Genomic DNA, 22,124 nt, shown 5'->3' with positions numbered 1-22,124 from the left:
GTATATTATATTAATTTCCCCCTTTCAGTCAGAATTTTTGTAATCTAAACATATTTACCACATACTTATATTTCTGGGAAATGATGCAAAGGAAAATAACCAGTCTTTGGAAGTTGAGTAACTGAAAAACCTAAAGCCAATTTCAAAATACATTTTTTACACAGATACAGATCACTATACATTTGCTGCTTTACTTCAGCAATAAAATGATACATAAAAGTGAATTATTATGATTGGCTGCAAAGTACAGCAAGATAACATTGTATTCTCAGAAAAATTTCATACTTGAACTTTCAACAGTGAGGTCAATTTGACTGTTTAATGTTATACAGTACATACTATAAATTGAACATAATTGAAGAGCACACTAACTGCATTTTATCATATTGTCTCTTTATACATTATTTGACTGCAGCTACTGTATGCAGAACTGAAAGTATTAGTACATAAGATATCTATTATACTTCCAGGAGGAGAATAAAACCTTAAAGTTTTAAACATGATCCCATTTCATCTGCACCAGTTTTTCTCAAATGCAAATCTAAAGTGGCAAACTGCCAGGAAATAAACGTTCAAACTGCTGAACTATAGATTAAATCCAAACATTACAATTTAGGAGTAACTGGTCTGCAGCATTATTAAAGGAAATATGGTCAAACTATGATCATGCAGATAAATCTTCAACAGTCTGCAAGCAGTTTTGAGTACCTTCTGAAATTTTGTATAAAATGGTCTTACATATATACTTCATAAATGTTGTCAGTGCAATTTTGTCAGTGAAGAAAATGGAATACGAATACTCTATTTTGCTTTTGGGGGGGATATAAAAACTCTTATTTGCACTGTTAAGCGTTGTGAGGCATGAGGCAAATTCTAAGTGAAGTCATCTGAACTACCTTTAGCGAATGCTTGGAAAGACAGCTGTTACCAAAAACCATGGGCATAAGAAGAGAAGACAGCTGAAGAACAGGAATTATTTGCTAACAGGGCTTCTAGAAAAAGCACATAAAGCAGAACAGCTTGGTCAACACAAACTGCCTGGCTTTGTCTATTGCTGCTGCTGATTTTTTTTAAAAAAAACATACAAATCATATAATAAAAAAGCTTAGAAAAAAGTTGATTTTCCTTTGAAAAATATACTTGCAAGCATGTTCAGGAACAACCATAAAGGCCTTGCTCCTTCCCTTGCCTATATCCCCCTTGAAAGTGTAACATAAAAGATGCCTTTGTTAATTTATGACAATGTTCTATTATTTCATGAGATAAAATATTAATAAGTTAAAATCAGATTCTCTAACATTTACTATTAGCCAAGCAGGAAGAAAACAGCAAGTTAAACTATAAAGTGTGCCTCGCTAAGCATAAATAAAGATCTATACATTTTGGTTCAAAGACGGTTTGAAAACTGCATACAGGACAATTCCTTAAGTAGTTTCCCAGTTTTCTTTTTTTGAATTTTGACTCAAGAGACAAAGTTCACCCACTTCAAGGGAGGGCATAAAGTGAAGCTCCACAAAGATTATGAAGACCCTCAACTAAAATATACTGCCACGGATCAACTGAAAACATGTTAAGAATCAGCCCCCCACAACTGCCCAAAACCACACAGATTTTTTTTTAATCCGTTAACAAAAAAGAAAATACAACAAGCTCTTGGTAGAAGATTCTTCTCAAGAGGCAATGTAGTATATCCTACAGCCAAATAAGACTTTTAAAAAGTACATTGCAACTTCATTACATTTTTGTTTCATAAGACATGCAACTCACTGTGAAATACAAAACACTTGGCTCTGGAGAAGGAACAGCTTTTATAAAGACAGACTGCATCAATAAAATTTTCTTTGCGATTAACTTTACATAGCAATAAAACCTGCATTTTCACTAACGTTCAGATATCAGGTTTCTTATTATAATGCAACAATTTGCTCTTTGTGAACATAATGTTCGGGAGGGAATATGCACATTGAGATACTAGACTAATAAAAAATTCAGTTGCAGAATTTTATTGATACAGCAGGTTAACAAAAAAAACTATTAAGGAAAATAAAAGGATAGGCGTTCATTACATTATTTAATAAAACAATTTAAAAATCAAACTATTATTTTTTTTAAAAAATGCTCAATGTCACAAGAGATCCAGAAGAATCTGATATCAATACTGAGGTGTGTAAAATGAATGTTCTTTCACAAATCTGTGTTTAGCTGTATTACTTTATCCCGCATTGTTTCAAATGCTGTCTGGCACTTCCAAAGACAGGCAAGGGCCAACGGTAAACACTGGATTAGATACATAAAGAAAAAGAGCTCACTGTTTTTTCTGTTACTTTCTAACAAAATACTGTCAGAAGTATCACTATTTTATCAAGCTGATTTTTTTTTCACAGTTAAATGTCAAGAAAAATAAAAATACAGACGCCGACAGATATTGCTTGATATCCATTCTACTTTTTCCTCCTCTTCTGAAATCTAACAAGACAGTTTGGTACTGTCAAGTTTAAAGCCGCAGTAAAAGCTATACAAGCACTTTAGAAGTCAGAAACATTTTTTAAAAAAAGGATTATTTACAGGCAGTTTCTTTCATTCATGTGTCTATATAGCCAGCGCACATTACACTTCACAAAAATCCATGGTCAATGATATTCATGTGTGTGGCTTATGCTTGTGACCTGGGTTTCCAAATGCAGGCTCAGGCAAAACAAACTGGCCTAGCTTTCACCAGAAACCCCACTTGTGAGCATCAACAGCTTTCTTCAGTCTGAAATAATAAAAATCTTCAAAGACTTCACTTTAAAAGACTGGCAACACGGCTTGTTCACCGCCTCTCCCTTTTGGATGTCCTTCGGCGTACCTGAGAAAAACAAATAGCACACCAAATTATATACCCCAATCCAGTAGAAAGAGCCACAAAAACGTGTTTATCACATTGTGAATCAAAGCCACAAATATAATGGTATTTAAATACAACTTATAGTATACATTCAAATTACAAGTAAGGAGAGCCCAGCTAAACATTAGACCATAAGAGCTGTTCAACAGTGGAACTCACTGCCTCAGATTGTGGTGGAGGCTTTTTCTTTGGAGGTTTTTAAACATAGGCTGGATGGCCATCTGTTGGGGGTGCTTTGATTGTGTTTTTCCTGTATGACAGAGGGTTGGACAAGATGGCCCATGCAGTCTCTTCCAACTCTATGATTAATAGTCATGGGCCTAATGGGATTAATAGTCATGGTAACCATTTCACCTGTTTAATTTGTGCTTTCGAATAATTTGTTTCATTCAGAGAGCACAAAGCGATGCACCTCCCTCTGATATAAGAGTATCAGTGAAACGAAAGGAAAGTGGGAACGGTAACCATTTGGTTGCTTGATCTCGGTGCTCGGCCCTCAACTGCAGGCCCTGGGAAGTGCGGGTGCTTTGGGCCTGCAAGCCACACACACTCTCTCCTTGGAAAAAGTGTGTGTGTGTGGCATGCAGGTCCAGACAACACCCACACCTGCCAGTGCCATTCTGGGCCTGCACGGTTGTGGAGCAAGGCCACCAGCAAACACAATGGAGGGCAAGTCCTGGCAAGCCGCCAGTGAATACAGTGTGTTCCAGCCCCACGCCAAGGATCCCACTGTGGGTCTGCCCCTAGCTCTGATGACCTCAGCAGTGGCGCAACATAGATTTCCCGACGGAAGGGGGAAACAGCAGGGAAAAATGGTGGTGGAGCTGGCTAGTTTCACCCCTCTAGCCCTAAAACTGAGGGGAAGGGGAGCATGGGATAAAAATTTTCATTTTTTTGGACCTGGGACAAAAAAAAAACCCATTTGGAAAGGCACCCATTTTCAGGAGAGGTGCTCAAAAACTAAAATGGGGCTTTATGAATGAAACAAACAGAAATGGACAGTGATTCTATACAAATGCACAAGACTAATGATCAAGTGCCAAAGGCAACAATATTCACTGCATTGTGAATTCCCATCCACACACCATCAAATATAGATACATAATTTTAAAAAGTGTGCCTAGAAGCAGAGCAGGACAAGTATAAGTAGTATTTACAATATATCATGCATGCTATTATTGGAAAACTCAATGGGTGTTACCACGGGCAAGCCTATCCTGCTTATTTAATAAATTAGGAGCCATTTCTCACCAATTTCATAATTGTGCCTATTTAGGTAAAATCTGAGAATTTGTTCCCATTTTTTTGCTACACCTGAGTTATGCCCCCCCCCCCAAAAAACATGGCTGTTTCAGTATGAAAAATGGAACAGATGATTAATCACAAAATAAAATCTATTAGTCTCTTTGTAACAGACACAGAGAGAGAAGGAAGAATTTATTTTCACTATTTCTTTATAATGTGGGCACTCTAAACTGTGAGAGTAGAGGTATATGGGTATTCACATCTTGGCCTAGAATACACATGGATTTACATACTTTGACTGTGGTAACTTCCTCTTCCTCCATTGTTAATTCTTGGGAAATATCCTGAATTGGAGAATTACTCTGAAATGCTTCCATTTCTTCACCAGATTCATTTTCTTTAGTTGCTGTTTGCTTTGCCCGTCCACCGCTTCTAAAGTGGAAAAAACACAAATCAAGGTATTCATGTACACATTGTGTTAAACCCAGGAAGTCAAGTAAGGGTAGAGGCCACCACAGTATCTAAGCAACACTAAATTCTTATTTTCACTGAACCTTATACATCACAGTTGTGTTGAGCACACTTGGTATAAATAAGGTAAATTGTTCTATCTCTTTATACTTTCAATTGGATTTTTTGAGGTATGAAGTTTTTTTTTCTAAGTAGACCAAATACATCTTATTTATTTATAGTGTTTGCCTGGTGGAGAGCCCCCAAGGGGAGTAAAATACTTAAAAGACTAAATGGATGAATAAAATCATTAAAAAAAAGATTTAACAGTTTCATCTTACCCTTTTTTCGGCTGTGAGGGTGGTGTCTTTGGTGGTCTCCCTCGTTTTTTCTGTGGTGTAGACTGGTTGGATTCAGCTGCACTTATTTCAGATGATTCAGACCTATTTAAGAGGAATATCCCAAGTGAAATAACAAATTTAAAAACAAAACAAATTGGCATTTAAAGATCTGTTTATGAAACAAGAAAGATACCTCTGTTGTGCTTTCCTTGGTGTCTTATATTGCCGAATTTTTGACTTCTGCTCTATGATTTCCATTTGTCTTTCTTCTTCCTCTCCTTCCTCCTCCTCTTCTTCCTCCTCTTCCTCTACGGGTTTTACTGGCGTGGCTTTCTTTCTACCTCTTTTGGATGTCTTTACCGTGGATTCTTCCTTTTGTGTGACTCCAGCAGCTGCCTTGGGAGGTCGCCCTCTCCTTCCTTTCTTTGGTGGGCTATTTTGTTCATCTTCACTTTCCAGGACATCTTCCTTTAATCTCTTTTCCTCAGGCCACGGAGTCTCCTCTGATTCTGAAATAACTGCCCTTTTTCTCCCTCGCTGACTGCTTCTAAGTTTTGATTCTTGTCCTAGTTTACCCAGGTCATCCATACCCAACTTGTCTTCTGGATCTGTAATTATTTTCTTCCTGCTTCTGGGCTTTTCCAGCTCTGACTAAAGAAGAAGGAACATGTTAACTCTCCCATCAAATATCAAGATCCTTATTAAAGGAAAATACTAATTTGTGCCTTAAGTGACCAGAATAAATTCTGCAATTTTAAACAGATATTTTAATGTGAAATTCAAGACTTGCCTGTTGCTTATTTGCGGCGGGGGGGGGGGGGGCAGGGGGTGAGGTGACTATAATATAATATGAAAATATCGAAATTGAATTTATATTAACAATGAAAAGATATCTAAGACTTAAGGAAAGGTAAAGGTTTCCCGTTGACATTAAGTCTAGTCATGTCTGACTCTGGGGGGTGGTGCTCATCTCAATTTCTAAGCTGAAGAGCAAGTGTTGTCCATAGACACCTCCTAGGTCATGTGGTCAGCATGACTGCATGGAGTGCTGTTGCCTTCCCGCAGAAGTGGTACCTATTGACATACACACATCTGCATGTTTTCAAACTGCTAGGATTGGCAGGAGCTGGGCTAACAGCAGGGGCTCACCCAGCTTCCTGGATTTGAACCGCCAACCTTTCAGTCAGCAAGTTCAGCAGCTCAGCAATTTAACCCGCTGCACAATTATATTAAAAAAACCCAGGTCATCTGTGTAGTGCTCCTATGTCTAAATTTTTTGGAAGATGTAAGCTAGATTTTCTAGTAAATCTGTATGATTTCAGATATGAAATCAATTACATCTATGAATGCTTACTAGGTAATATTTCTTTTTCATATGGTTAACATTTATTAAGATTAACTAAAAATGCAACGCAATTAATTAATTCTTACAATATCAGAGTCATCTCTTTTATCATTTTTCTTCGCTGGTAAAGGTGAACCCATTGTATAGTCTTCATTTTCACTGTGATCCAACTCAGTGCTGTCAAGTCTGTTACAACAAAAACATAAGAGATTAGAAAATACAATTAATGTTGTGCTTTCTGAGTTGAAAATTGCCAGCAGCTTCAGCTGAAACAAGAAATTACCAGTGCTAGGAAGGTTTTTCTTCACTTCGACATTGTCTCACATGTCTTTTTCACACAGAGGGTTGAAATAAGAGTCATGAATTCATAGTAGAAAAGGAGGCCACACTCAGGGCTACATCTAGTATGGAAGGGGCAAACGTGGCCTATATGACCCAAATGTTGGGAGTGAGGAATAAGACACTCCACATCAACTTTGTGTAAAAGTTCCTACTAATTTTGTTCATTGAAAACAAACACACACACATGCTTTGACTCTGTTTTACATAGTTAATAAACACCTATATGTTCCTATCGATATTTTCTTATCAATATGTTTATTTCACTTCTGCACTGTGGTAAACTATTCCAGGCATTCTCTTCTGTTTATAATTTGGGGGAGAGGGAGGTGGATAGCAAACAGATGCAACTTCTTTCAATTCTTCTATCAAGAATGAAAAATGGTTGCACTAGTATTTTCCTGCAGTAAATTAACACTGAACTCTTACTCAAATGCAATCCATACAGCAAGACAGAGATTAGACATAACACTGTTTACTTTCTTTAGATCGGCTAGAAATTAAGAAACACCCTCAAAGTTCATGAATATTTCCTCCCTCTTCTCATACAAAATCTCTCTTTTTCCCTTTTTAGGATTAATCATGCTTATTGCTTTGTTTCTGGTTACTAATCAAGTTTGTTCTCAAACCAGTGTACAATGACAGTTAGCAGTGGATCTACAATTGTGTCTGACTTCACAAAATCTTGCCAATTTTATGTAATTTTGTTTGTTTATTTGTTTATTGGATTTAAAGCCTGCCTTTTTCCCAAAATGAGATCCATTTTAATGCATATGAAATGAACTTTATTTAAATGAAAGCTGGGGTAAGCAACCAAGTCCGTCACTTAACCAAGAACAAGTAACCTAGTATAAAACCTAAAGCTTTGCAAAAATATGAAAATATTCATTTTCACTCCATATTCCCTCAGCAACTGAGCCTGTGACAATCAGAAGCAGGGCCCTCTGTAGCATGTCCCTGGGAAGTCCAGTTGTCAGAGGAAGAAATGAAATTTCAGGCTTCTTGCCTTGATCGAAAATAATAGGGACCACTTTTGCCAATTGGCTGGTTGGATCTTAAGAGGTGGGTTGGGCAGTCATGCCAGGAGATGCTCTTTAAGTTACAGAAATATAACTAAGTAGGTAATCTAGGATTTCTGGGAACTTTCCTCATACTTACCTGTAATCTGATGGTTTAATTCTGCTGTATTCAATGTATTATAGGATGCTACCACTTTTATGCAATTCTAAATACAGTTCATAAATATAAAAACCACATATTTTTATGTATTACCCACCTGCTTTTGATTCTTCCAGGTGAGCTTGGATTTGAATTGCTGCTGGCATTGCTTACGGTTTCCATTCGTGAAGATTTGGATTGTGACTGTTTGCCTGCTGATGAAAGGGGCTTATTAACTGCTCCAAGAACATTGGCTGCTTTGGGCTGTAAAAAAAAAGTCCTCCATTTAATACTAATATTTAGCATTATCAATTCCTATCTCATAGGAATAGGGAGGAGGGAGCTAGCTTGTTTTCTGCTTCCTTGGAGACTAGGACACGGAACAATGGCTTCAAACTACAAGAAAGGAGATTCCATCTGAACATTAGGAAGAACTTCCTGACTGTGAGAGCCGTTCAGCAGTGGAACTCTCTGCCCCGGAGTGTGGTGGAGGCTCCTTCCTTGGAAGCTTTTAAACAGAGGCTGGATGGCCATCTGTCAGGGGTGATTTGAATGCAATATTCCTGCTTCTTGGCAGGGGGTTGGACTGGATGGCCCATGAGGTCTCTTCCAACTCTTTGATTCTATGATTCTAAGTACCAGATCCATAACCAAAATAAACATGCATTAATGTATTCACAGTACATTAATATGTACTTATCATAAACCCCAGGCCATATGCAAAGTAAGAATATAATTGGCTCAGGTATAAAGAACTGAATAAATATATAAGAAGGCCCACCTTTCCTGGAGTGAAAAATGATTTCATTTCTGGTGGCAAGTAGTTTTTGGTATTACTGAAATTCTGTAAAGAACAGAAAGAGAAAAAAGAACAATAATAAGAACTGTTGAAATTGTTTTAGATTTTTGATGTGCAATTAGCATCAGGATTAGCACACATTTAACATAAATAATAAATTACACTCTCACCTTGGGGAAATGTAAAGGATAAATTCAATAAATAAATAAATGTGTATTTCTCATGGAAACATGTCTGAATTATTATCTGCTAGGGTTTCGGGTTTAGCATTGTTTATGCCCATTGTACTGTCAATTTTTAACATGGCACTTCCCGACTACCACCGCACCACATGCAACTACATAACATAAGTAAGTACCTTCTCAAATTTGTTTTAAAGGTAAGAATAGGTTCATTACCTTTAAATGGGGACTGGACATCTATGCCCTCACACAAATAAATTTTTTAGAGATGTTATTTGAATCTTTTTACAAATGAGGTAACAGTAGCTTCCCTTGGGAAGCTAGGCGGAATATAAATAAAGTTTTTAAAATTATTATTATTATTAGCTTTGCAGGCTTGAACAGTAGTTTGGCAATGCTTGATATGATGGAGGAGGAATAGCTACCAAGATACTCATCTTTAGAAAGTTCTGCACCATTTGTGTGAGACACAAAGACCACAAAGAGGAATGGGTGGAGATAGATAGATAGATAGATGGATGGATGGATGGATGGATGGATGGATGGAATACTGAAGTTCCCAACATCAATTCCAATACAATTTCATAAAGAGGGAAAACCCTTACCTTGTCAGGCTGAGTGAAATATCGAGCTGGAAGTACAGGATCTTTGGGAGATTCCAAACTGTATGTTGTGCTCTTTGAAATGATGATATTCATTGCTATATCACACACTGTGTAAAGCTTCTAAAAAAGAGAATGTGGTTGTGTACTTTTAGAAAATATAATTATAAAACATATATTGAAAAGACAGAACTGGGGAATTATTAGGGGTTGTAGCTTTTATAATGTCATGTTTGCACAATGACAATGAAGGTGGCTCACCTCCATATTTCAAAACTCAGAAATATATCCTATGAAGCCATTACATCCCTGGGGAATTTTAACTCAATCTCCATTGTGAAGAAGTTGCCATGACATTATAGAAGGTCAGGCAGACTGTGCCTCTCATTGCAACATTCTTAATGGGTTATAACATAATTAATAATTTCCCCATTGTAAAAATTGTTGCCCTTGCCGATGTACAAAAGGCAGAGTTCAGTGGAACTTAACATTCAGATGCACCAGTATTATTTATTTTTATTTATTTTGTGTCAAAAGCATTGCATAAATAGAAGGAGTGGCTAAATAATTTTAGACCAAAAATGAGCAACAACGACTGCACTGTCTGTAGCTTCAAACAATTCTTCCTCTGTGCATGAGGCAGGACATTATGGGCAAGCATACAGAAGCTGAGTTGTTTGTTCTTCTCCACAGTCACACAAGGAGGAGGATACTTCTAGGTCGTACCATTTTACTAGATTGTCTTTTGATCTGCCCACTTTACTTCTGAGTCTGTTCAGGGATATCCAAATTGCCCATTCTTGGTTTGCCCCTGAGAAAAGACCCTTGTGGGGATTTCCTGGTTAAGCTGCCCAGAGGGATACTCTTGCTCTTGCTGGGAAACAGTAAGTTGCATATTCGGGGTAGGGGCGGGGGGGGGGGGGTGGATTCAGCTAGCTTATAGAGTCTATCAATAGGTGTAGGTTTGAGGCATCCTGTGATTATTTTGCATGTTTGTTCACCTGCTTTGCATGGGAAGACTTGTGCCATACGGGGCAGGCATACTCAGCAGCTGAGTAAGACAAGGCCAGGACTGATGTTCTTTGTAAGTTTCCACAGGATGTTATTGCATGCAGCTACTTTGTGCTTTGTGTTCATACAGTGTTTTCCTAAATGTTAGTGTTCGATCTAAGGTGACACCGAGATATTTAGGATGGGAACGTGTTCAAGCTCTTGGCCTTCCCAGGTAACTTTCAATTTTCTGTTGGACACCAGTATTCACTGAAGCTGATACATGGAGTGAGGACTCATTAGATTTATAAATATTTCAATATACACATTAAATATTTTAATTTAACTTACTTCATTCATTTTTGGGTCTTCGGGTCCTTGAACATCTTTTGTTTGTTTAATGTTTTCTACCATTTTTCGGATAAATGCATGACTATTATTTTCATTTTTAGACATCAATATTTCCAATATGAACCAAAGACACCTTTAAAAAGCATATCAGATACATAGCTGTCAGAAAACCAGACACAGAAAGCAGACACTGGGTACAATATTTGGTAATTTACAAAGGCTAAAAAAGAATTAAGTGGCTTCCCCAGTCAACAACAAACTAGATATGAAGTCTTGAAATTAACTTAAATATTTAATGACAAATACAACTTAGCTTGTTGATAGAAATCAGCAGATACTATTAAACTGCAAAGAATACTGGTTGTGAACAAAAAAGAAGGAAGCAAGGAAGTCTTACTCTTTAATGTCTTTCAGCTGCTCAATGTCCTGGACTTTGACATAATCTGGATCATGCGCCAGAAGATGGATAGTATATGGAACAACATATTCTGGTAAAAGTGATAAAAGTTTCTCTGAAAGTGTAAAATTAAAAATAAAAACCAATTATATTTTGATCTGCTGTCATAACAGTAATTAAATGTGCATTAGGAAATGAAGCATTGCACTAATGGATATTAGGTCCATGCAAACAAGTATGTGTGCATATATTTTTGAAGTTATATGAAAAACTAATCTTGTAGCTATTATAATGTGATTTTAGTAAAAAGACACCGCATATTATGTTGCAGGCACAGTGACTAAGAGACCTGAGATTTGAAATCTTGAACTCCTAGGTAGTCATGAACTGCTTAGGTAGCCTTGAGCAGATCCTAAAACAAATTTGGGATTAGGAAATGCCAGTTAACAGTCTCAAGCAGTGCTTAATCTCTAAAACTAATGTGTTGACTTTTTGATCTTCAAGCAGAACAAAAATATATTTGGAGTGGCTGTGCCTTTTATGGGAAAATTTACTATATGTGAAGAGAACTCAACATACATTGATATCTACTGCCAGAAGATATCTGGTGCTCAGACATGGAGAAAATGAAATTTACAGTTAATCCTATTTATGTTTAAATAAGAGAATTATACATTCTGCCCTAAGCAGAACCGCAGAACAACAATTGTTTGAACAGACTGTCATCATAACGGTATTAGAATCCTGCAGCAACAAAAAGATTATATGCATTATAAATTAGATACAGCTGACAGAAACACTTTAAAAGAAGGTTATATGACTTGTTGTCATCTTGTGCGGTGAAGTAGCAGGCCAGGTTGCCCAGGGCGTCTAATTCTATAACCCAGGAGCCTTTCAGCATCAAGGGCGGCATCTGATACTAGTTGGGGGAAGAGGGGCTACACGTGCAAGCACAGACCACCACTGTTAGCTAACTTCATTGTGGTGAAGCAGAGGCAAAAATCTTCTCACACACAACTAAAATCATTGTTAAATGGATTCTGTTTCTCTGCCACCACTACTAATAAGAAAACAAAATTTCAGAAGCAATCTCTATGAATATTGCAAGAGCAGAATTGCTAAGGATGGGAAATACAAATATTTCCTCCACTTTGCTGTTTCTCAATCACTAATAACAATAGTAACATCATTAGAGGGTTGGGAGAAACTTTCATTTTGATCAAGACTGCTGTCCGATCAGCACCAATAAGGCCGATACATAATTTTTCACTGCAGCCTTTCAAAGTGGAAGTAAACTGCATCTAGAACAACTGCAAGCCATGTTTTTTTTTCATCCCAGATGTAGGTGTTGCTACACAGAAGACTCCTTCCTTTACACCTACAGTGGTGAGAATTTATAACAGGGCCTGATTATAAAATATTCTTTGCAAGGGAATTTAATAAAAAAGTGAATGATCCTTCCAATAAAATCTCAAAGTACTTATGGGTTTAAAAGATAACAACTAACACACTAAACAGAGCCCCAAAGCAAACTGGGAATCCCTTTAATCAATACAATATTGATCAAAAGATCAAAGCCCTATCATCAGTATTTGTCATGCATTTTGCACAATGGAAATTTATGAACACTCAATGGCAGACTCACATCCAAGATATTTCAATAACCTAACATAACAGTTTTGTGGAGATTAGAATACATTTTACACGTTTCCTGTTCTCCTCAATTTCTTACCACTAACTGCTGCATGCTGTTTCAAATATTCCCTTCTCACATTTATGTTTTTCACTAGGCATTGTCTTGCATGAGCTCGTCTCTCTTTTACTGGGTCTTTTGCACACAATGCACAAATGGCCATATACTCCAGTGGTAACCGTAGCCTTGACAGGCCTTTGTGGAGTTTCTGAGCAAACGCTTGCCTGACCTGGTAACATTCATCCTGGAAGAAAGAAAAGCCATGCTTTGTTTAATATCTGCTTTCGAAACTGGAAGGCAAAACACATTTTATTTCATTTCTTGTAAAATGTTGGCTTAGTCAAATTTCAAGTTATGTATAATTAACATGAAGAGAAAATAACTGCCCAAGAATCCCGCCCCTTCTGTTTCCTTACGTTAATGGCTAATGCACACAGCTGGTACTGTTCTAATGTGATGATTTCGTGATAACAAGGCTCCTGTGCCAGCTTCACAATAGCACTAGCACCAGCTAGCCTCAGACGAGACATATCCGGTTTGCTAGAAAGAAGTAGAAGAGTATTAAATAATTAATATAAATATTTTTGCAAAAATATTTTAAATTTGTAAATACATTTTCTCATCAACCACATTATGTGTACTTAAACGCAGTCAAATCCATCTGTTTAAATCAAATGATAACTGCTGATACAACTACATATAAATAATTCCTTGGCTTCTTCAACTGAAATACTCACAAGCCTTTCACCTGTGCATAGACCCAGATATTTTCTGAATCAGTGAACACTGATTATAACTTCAAACTAAATCAGGATAGATACAGTTTGAATGAAAATGAATATTGTGTCAAATTAGAAGTGTGTTTATTTAATCGGATGTTGTCCAAAAGCAGGACTCTGTGCTTGCCCAACTTTCTTATGTATTTCTCAAATTAATAAACTAAGATACAGCTATTTAAAATAAACCGTCACATAACCTGAAAATTAGTATTGATGGATTTCCTCTTTATTCCACTTCCCCTTTTCATTGTGTCTATTATGTTTGTGAGGCCAAACCAGGAACTTACTTAAGATCTTAATCTCTGTACAAATGTTAGGTATTTAAAAAGCGATAATTGCTAACAACAGTAAGACAAAACTAATTCTTTAAGAAAGAAAAGGTAAACCAACAGGGACTCTATCTTAGTTACTGTTGCATTGTCAGATGCATAATGTCAGTCACTTCTTTAGAAAGAAAACCATATCCACCACTAATCACACACAGCAACACACAAGCTGTGTTCTGTATTACAAGAACATTCCTGGGTCACAAAAAATGATGTGTTTTTGCTTCCTGAGTCACCTTTAAAAATTGCTCAATGTGCTGTTTTAAGCCATTATTTGTACCTAATTTTTCCTTGCTCTGTCAGGTCTCCATCACTGTGTAATATTGTTGTCAACAGTCTCAGGGTAGAGGTTCCTGATTTACTGTGATTATTCTTCATACCCAACAACCACCGAACCATCATCTTGATGGCCTGGATCTGAAAAGAAGAAAAATAACATCTGACATAATAAATATATACAATATCACCAACAGTCAAATTTTGGTTCAAAACTATTTTCTAAAAATGTTTTGTAAGAAAAACTTCCTAATGGATGTTACATTTGAAAACTATATCCTAAAATATGACTTGGTCACTCTCAAGGAAATAACATGCAGAGAAAGTTTTAGCATGCAGAGAGAGCCAATGACTTGAAGGCATACAACAACAACAACCCTAAATAATTTGACTATTTCATCAGTCAAAAGCAGATCCACACTTCCCACTGAAATACTGATAAGTTCATGTTGGTTAAAATTGTTCTTCATTTTAAATATTGTATTGTTGTTTCAATTTTTTGCATTTCAAATAAGATATGTGCAGTGTGTGTATTTTTCTACACCTCCTAAAAATTCTGTTCAAATTCTAATCTGATTTCCAAAGGTTTTGGTTAGCATTCTCTACAAGGACACTTTTGTTATTAAAACCTGCTGCTAGAAAGATCTAACACAGAGAGAATCAAAGTGTTCAGTTTTCTCTTCTAATATTAGTTTTTGTGCTTATTCTAAGCCTTCACAAAACATTTTAACTCTGCAAATGCCTATGTAACCTAAACATGGCGATGCAACACTACCAATGGATTGTGCTACAAGGAGCCCGGAGGAAACATGTAAAATAGACTTTTAAATGTAGGTCAGGGATCTTTTTTCTTGCCTCCTGATGACCCACATTCCTTCAGCATAAAGTGGCCATACTCTACATGCCAGGGTAAATAGGGGCAAATCCAAACTAGGCAATGTAGAAATACTCCTTTAAAGGATGCAACTATACCCAAGCAATTCCATCCATATGACCATCATGTAGTCTGTAAATATGAGTGTCCCACTAATTTATATCTAACTGATATTCAAAACAAGAGAACATGTGCTCCTCTAATAAATCTCTTCCAAGATGGATGCATGCAATCAAGGGTTCCTTTTTCTGGATTACAAAATAATTCTAAAACAATGAAGAGCTCTTTTCTTTCATGATAAATGGAATAAAAGACGTATCTGCATTAGTGGACCATAGATGGAATTTCGAAAAAGGTTCAATTCAATTTCCTTTTAGCATATGTGAAGAAGAAAAAAATGGCTTTCTGTTTTATTTATTACTCTTATTATTCCATATGTTTACAAATAAGGAACTCAGTCATGGTCTAATTTTTCAATATGGTAAATTACACTCTTTCTTAATAGTCACTGCTTGATTTATCACATACAGCTTGCTATGGATTATATTCTGTCTTCTTATAGTTCCAGAAGAAGTCTTTTAAGTTTAGACTACTTGGCGCCCTTCCACACAGTCCTATCTCTCAGAATATCAAGGCAGAAATTCACATAGTGTGGATTCAGATAACCCAGTTCAAAACAGATATTCTGGGATACAGGGCTATGTGGAGGGGCTAGGCAACTGAACAATGTATTCATTAAAATAGCCTCAGAATGAGTTTCTATGGTAGTAATAAATAATAATAAAAATATTTGTATCCTGCCACCATCTCCCCAGAGGGACTCGGGCTGGCTTACAAAGGCACTCCAAAGTGCAGCATCTATATAAATAAAAATGTAATGTTTGTTTGTTGGATTAACGTAACTCAGAAAACACTGGACAAATTGACACCAAATTTGGACACAATATACATATATATATACAATGAGTGACCATCACTCATAAAAACACTGGAAAACACAGCAGAAGAGACTTCAAAAGACATATATATATATATATATATATATATATATATATTACAATGCATGCAGAAAACCACATATCTACACATATACACATTTATACACAAACAGCAACACGTGGCAGGGGACGGCTAGTATAACATAAAACAGTATATAAGTATAAAACAATAGCACATAAAATAATAACAACTACTACCAACACACATAGCTAAAATAAAATTGCTCAATTTTAAAACGCAGAACACCTATAGGTAAAACTAGCTGCCAGCAATTCACAAACTAAAGTGCCAGAGTGTCAACCTCATATAGGCCCGTTACAGCTTACTCAAGGTCAAAGGTCTGTTTAAAAATCCATGTTTTTAGACTGGATCAGAAGGATTGGAGTGAGGGAGCTAAACTAATCTCTTTTGGGAGGGTATTTCAGGTATACAAGTAAGTGATTTCACAATAAAGACCTGGGTAGGATACTGATAGTGCAGTAAGTAAGTAAAACTTTATTTCTATCCCACACCATCTCCCCAAGGGGACTCAACATAGCTCACAACATAAAAAGCAAATATTCAATTTCATAAAAACCCAACAATAAATTAAGCAAATACAGATAAGCAATACAAATCATTTGGCAGTAAGGCAGTCATGTTAAATCAACAACAAATTACACAATGTCAATAAAACCAGAAGCAAGCGAGAGTCCAAAAGTGGCAGGCTCAAACCCAGAACCTCAATCAATGGCTGATACCAAATGAGAGACTCCCCCCGGGCACACAGAAAACTTGGCGACTTGGAAGGCGCTGAACAGACTGCGCTCTGGCACCACGAGATGCAGAGCCAATCTTAAGAAATGGGGCTACAAAGTGGAATCCACGGCATGCAAGTGTGGAGAAGGGCAAACCACTGTCCACCTGCTGCAAATGCAACCTGAGCCCTGCTACATGCACAATGAAGGACCTCCTTGCGGCAACACCAGAGGAACTCCAAGTGGCCAGATACTGATCAAAGGACATTTAATCAACTACCAAGCTTGCAAACTTTGTGTTTTGTCTGTCTGTTTGTTTGTTTGGTTAAAAATGTAATACAAATGTCTGGTTGCTCCTGACACGATAAATAATAATAAAACCACAGTTAAAAGCCATGTCCATATTCCAAGAATGGTATGGACGGGAAGATTTAGTATCCCAGAAAGTAAGCTAAGTACAAATAAAGAAATGAAGAGAAGGTATATGAAAAGATGAGACAAAATGTTCCACAACAACCACCTTTAGGTTTTTCTTTCTCTTGTCAACCTCTCTAGTTTCATAGCCTGCTCTAAGTCCTCTCTGCTTACAACTCTCTTGGGTGAATCCCCTAAGTTCTAGCAGGCAGGAAATGTTGCAGGCAAGGTGTGACACCAGTCCTAGATGACAGCCCTTCACTTCCTTGTAACTCATGTTCAAAGGCGAAGCCTCAACATCACTTCTGCTGTCTTGCAACATCTGTATTCCAGGTCTTAGCCTTCAGAACCGGTCATTGGCCATTTACTGGCCTTTTGGTTCATCCTCCCGCTGCAGAGGCTTTAACTTACTTCTTAGGTCTGGGAGTTGGGAAAGACGGAAGGCAGCACCTCTGATGAATCCAAACCTTCCATAATAAGGCATCTCATACATCTAGTTAAATGTGAGCTTATATTTTTACTCTCTTATTTGCAACGAAATAAATTAATTCTTTCTTTTTAGAAAATCTAACATAACTTTTTCTTTAAAAATAAATCTAACATAAAAGTGGTAGTTTTAAAAACATTTGTAGTTCAATTTTTCATTATACAAATAGTTGCTTTTTAGAAGTTTCAGTACAGTGTGAACCTTTGCTTACGTTTGTCTAGCCAATATTTTATATATGAAACATAACTGGCTCTTAATAAAAGACTATCAAGACATATTACAGATCTATCATCCAGTACACTGTTAGTCAATAAATTGTCAAAATAGTGAGCTCCTTCAAAAATCTAGCTCTGGTATGAACAGCACAGAAAAACAGGGAGAGAGGGTGTGCAGAAGAGAGAAAGAGACCACAACACAAAAAAAGAAATGTATAGTTATGTATAGCCAGGGGAACTCTAGACAAGAAATAATCAGGGACAGCTAATCACCTCTCAACGAAGGATTCCCCCAGGCAGTAACAAGCCACACCAAAAAAAAAAAACTGCCAGGCCATCAAATGCAAATCAATGTGGCCAATTCAAACATACACACCTAGCTCCAACAGACAAGAGTTCTTTTTCCCACCCTGGACATTCCACAGATATATAAACCCAATTTTCCTAGTTTCCAACAGACCTCACAATCTCTGAGGATGCCTGCCATAGATGCAGGCGAAAGGTCAGGAGAGAATGCTTCTGGAACATAGCCATATAGGCCAAAAAAAACTACATCATCCCAGTGATTCCGGCCATGAAAGCCTTGGACAATACATGGCTTCTTTCTTCACAACCTGTAAATTAGGCTATGAAAACTTTGTAGTATCAGTTGCATTTACTCATACATGAACTTAAAATATCAATCTTATTTCTCTCCATATCATCAAGCTAAAAATCAGGGTCAGGGTTGCTGGAAATATACAAAGGAATGTGTGAGAATTACTTTTTTCTGAGATTAGAAGCTTTAAAACTTCAGCCATGTCAACAAGCAATGTATAGAAATAGTCCCTGCAAATATAGATTTACTTTACACAACAACTGCAAAGATAAAACACACCGTCAAAAACAGCCTATAATAAAATGCATGCAAATAACACACTATTCATGCACTATTATAGAAAAAGAAACATTACATTGTTCTTACTGTGAGCTATTTTTCTACTCTGATAAGAATTATGTTATATTCCAGGATATATACATGCTTCATAATAAAAGCAGTGTTTGCAGCCTCAAGTATGTTTCACACAAATAAACAGAGACAAAATGAAACTAACAATGATGGGGCTTTTTTATCTAACCCATTGACTTCCAATTCCCTCCTGCAATTAAAATCCACTAATGGGAACAACCTACCAACAACCTCACTTCTGCTTCTCTGCAGCTTGCCAAAAAAACAAAGACTGGATTTTCCCCTTTCTCTCTGTGTTACATTGCTTTGGACAAAAAGGCACTCTAAAATACAACACTCAATTGGTTTGGAATAATTTTTTAACCCTAGAAGATCAAGGTATCTGTTTATAGAAAGGAAACTGTAAATGACAAGTTGCTGAAATTTGGGGGTGCTTCTTACTATTCCACAAATAAGAATGTCCTAGGTTGACTCCACTATATGTCTTCTATGGAAAACTCTGCACCAAAATATGAATTTAGGATACTAAAATGACTCTCTCTCATGCACAAACTTTAAAGGAGGATATTGAAAGTGTAAGTCATTGAAATTAGTGTCTTTGATCCGAAAACTAATCAAGGTGAGTCTGTCCTATCTAAGAAGAAAAATACAAGTGGAAGACTATGAACGGTAGAAGAAACAAATTAACCTAGACTTAAAATTAACATGTAAGACAGAGAAAGATATGCTACAGTGAAGATATTATATAAATAAAGGCTTTTAAATCAATTACCTTTACAAGGGTCTCAGGAGAAACTTCTTCATCTGGCACCCATAGTTTAGTTGTCTTTTTTCCTGGCATCTAAACAAAGCAATAGTATTTATTATTTGTTTATAAACATTATAAAAACATTTTATTTTTAAGCAAGTCATAGTTTTACTGCTAGTAGAAATAAACACCAGAATATCAGTCCTATATACAGGTAGTCCCCTAGTTACAAACATCTGACTTACTCATAGTTAAGAACGGGAGTGAGACAAAGGAAGTGAAACCAATATCACTTCCTGTTCACTCCTGCAAGAGTTATCATGGGGAAAGGTTGTCTCAACGTAAGCTTTCTAACCAATCCTTGTTTCCACAAGTCAATTTTTTCAAAATCCAATTATCACAGGGACAGAAAGTGAGATGGAACTTCTGAACAGGGACACAGATCCCAAAATAAACACCACGGTCTTATTCATAACTTGATATAACATTAGAAATATGGCAATATATGAACTGGTGCATAGAGGACAGAAAAATAATGGATCTGTAACACAAAAAATGCAGTAAATATATGGGTTGTTTAATGCTCAGATAATAGATGTACCTGCATATACTGGATGAAGAAAAAAAGTTTGAGTTTAATAAAATGGAACAACAACAAGAAGGATGAAATATCCAATATAATTTTGAAGGACTTTTATCTCTATGTCTTGCTTAACCTGAATTTGGGAAGGTTTAAATAATTTTGTTATTTACTCAGACAGACTTACTTTAACAGTATGAGAACTATCTAGCCACATTCCCTGCTATTATATGAAGACACATATATCTTGCTGTGAAAATTGAAATTACAATCCAAAAAGCTCTTACCCTGTCATTCATTAACAAGTCTTTAACAATAAAGGTAGCCACTAAAGATTTCAATGGGGCAGCAAACTGATCAGGTGCCAACAAAGCTATGTGACCAATGGAAATCAGAGGTGTAATCAGATGTTCAAGGTTGCTTGGATCAAGACTCTTATGTAGTGGCTAAAAAGGAAATACAGACACTGAGTATAAATGAAAGCCAATACTGTGATCCACATAGTTGTTTTAGTAAATTAGAATATTTTAATTTTCAAAATCAATTGAGATAATCCACCCATCAAATATTCTTTAAGAAGCAAATTTAAAATATTTGAAAGAATCACATAACCATTGTATTTTCTGCCACACCAAACAAGCTATATAGGACAATGTATCAGAAATGTAAGTAAAATATAAAGCTTTAAGAAATTACCTCAAATATCTGTGCAAATTGTGTTTCTTTGCTGGAAAATATTGCATGGATACAATGAATAGCATATTTGGCTTGACGAGGTGGTCCTTTTTTAGCTTTATGATGTAATACTGGAAGCAAAGCTCTAAAAGAAAATGTAACCGTTCAAATAAAACTTTGCATGTCTATGTATTGCTAATAGTTACAAATATGCAACTAAAATATGTATACAAATATAAAATATTTACTGACTGAATAATCACACTTCTCAGAATACAGAGCGTACCCCACCCACACCCAAAACCTCACAACACATAATTGGATGCCTTTTTACTTCTCCTTATAGGCTGCAGATGCACATTCAATTTGTAGTTGCAATTCTGAAAATCTTTGGAATTCTCAGATAATTTCACAATTATACACAGAACATGTATATTCAATTTTTATCAAAGTTTATAATCTGCCTTTCTAAAACATTTTCGTCTAGGCACTTTACATGTGTGGTTCAACTCCTTCATCATTAAACATGATCAGAAGTTTCATCAACCCAGCCTCAAGATTAGTGGCTGCTTTTAAAAAAAATCACAATATCAAAAGAGATATGCTCTTCTGTTCAAGTATAATAATTTCAATTTATTTTTGGTTTCATAATCCCAAAACACCTCAGGAGGACAGCAGGGGCAATGGTGAAGGGAGGGAAACAACATGGAGGAAAAACCCATTCTCATTCCCATGTCTTTGCACTGAACATCGGGTGGTGGCACTTTATAACTGTGTTGACATAATTAATACCAACAAAAAGATTTCAAGCTTTGTTCACAGCCTCTGTCTGAACTTTAGAATTTCTCTAAAATATAGTGAAAGTCATGAGGCAATTCAACACAATCAAAACCAATGAACCTTTCATTAATTTTAAGGAAATGTATTTTTTGCTCAGCATTTCTAATACTCTGTAAAGTACGTATAACAAAGTACAGTATATTAAATCTTGATGTATTTAACTCACGATCTGATGTGGGTAAAGTCCTCTTCAATTTTGCTTCCCGTGTTCTTGAAAATTTGTAGTGCAGCTTCAGCTACCTTTTCATCATCCATTTTTAGACAAGCCAGAAGGGATTCAAAAGTTTCAGCTGAATGGAATGAGATAGGGTGTGTAAACGAAAGCACCTGCAAAAATAATTAATAAGACCCTTTTGAAATGTAATTCTCATGTTATCATAGAATCATAGAATAATAAGAGTTGGAAGAGATTACATGGGCCATCTGGTTCAACTCCATGCCTTCAG

The 22,124-nt window shown here is 36.4% G+C and overlaps 1 protein-coding gene across 2 annotated transcripts in view; it reads right to left on the bottom strand.

Moving 5' to 3' along the window:
- Positions 1-1,987: 1,987 nt before the first annotated feature.
- PDS5B (PDS5 cohesin associated factor B) overlaps positions 1,988-22,124 on the bottom strand; it is a 92,706-nt gene continuing 72,569 nt past the window's right edge. Inside the window, exons 19-35 of one of the 2 annotated variants that reach the window (XM_060770842.2) lie at positions 21,845-22,005; positions 20,860-20,983; positions 20,451-20,609; positions 19,608-19,676; positions 14,165-14,301; positions 13,196-13,319; positions 12,819-13,023; positions 11,087-11,201; positions 10,690-10,822; positions 9,352-9,471; positions 8,547-8,609; positions 7,884-8,029; positions 6,355-6,454; positions 5,117-5,574; positions 4,924-5,025; positions 4,426-4,564; positions 1,988-2,848 (exon numbers count right to left, since the gene is read on the bottom strand). In XM_060770842.2, the coding sequence (XP_060626825.2) occupies positions 2,813-2,848; positions 4,426-4,564; positions 4,924-5,025; positions 5,117-5,574; positions 6,355-6,454; positions 7,884-8,029; positions 8,547-8,609; positions 9,352-9,471; positions 10,690-10,822; positions 11,087-11,201; positions 12,819-13,023; positions 13,196-13,319; positions 14,165-14,301; positions 19,608-19,676; positions 20,451-20,609; positions 20,860-20,983; positions 21,845-22,005 (2,391 nt within the window). In that variant the 3' untranslated portion in view covers positions 1,988-2,812. The remainder of the gene's footprint in view (positions 2,849-4,425; positions 4,565-4,923; positions 5,026-5,116; positions 5,575-6,354; positions 6,455-7,883; positions 8,030-8,546; positions 8,610-9,351; positions 9,472-10,689; positions 10,823-11,086; positions 11,202-12,818; positions 13,024-13,195; positions 13,320-14,164; positions 14,302-19,607; positions 19,677-20,450; positions 20,610-20,859; positions 20,984-21,844; positions 22,006-22,124) is intronic. The other variant, XM_060770844.2, reaches the window with a different exon arrangement.

The sequence above is a fragment of the Anolis sagrei genome, chromosome 3 (assembly GCF_037176765.1).
Source record: "Anolis sagrei isolate rAnoSag1 chromosome 3, rAnoSag1.mat, whole genome shotgun sequence".
Taxonomy (NCBI): domain Eukaryota; kingdom Metazoa; phylum Chordata; class Lepidosauria; order Squamata; family Dactyloidae; genus Anolis; species Anolis sagrei.
This window is presented reverse-complemented; position numbering and strand designations above follow the sequence as displayed.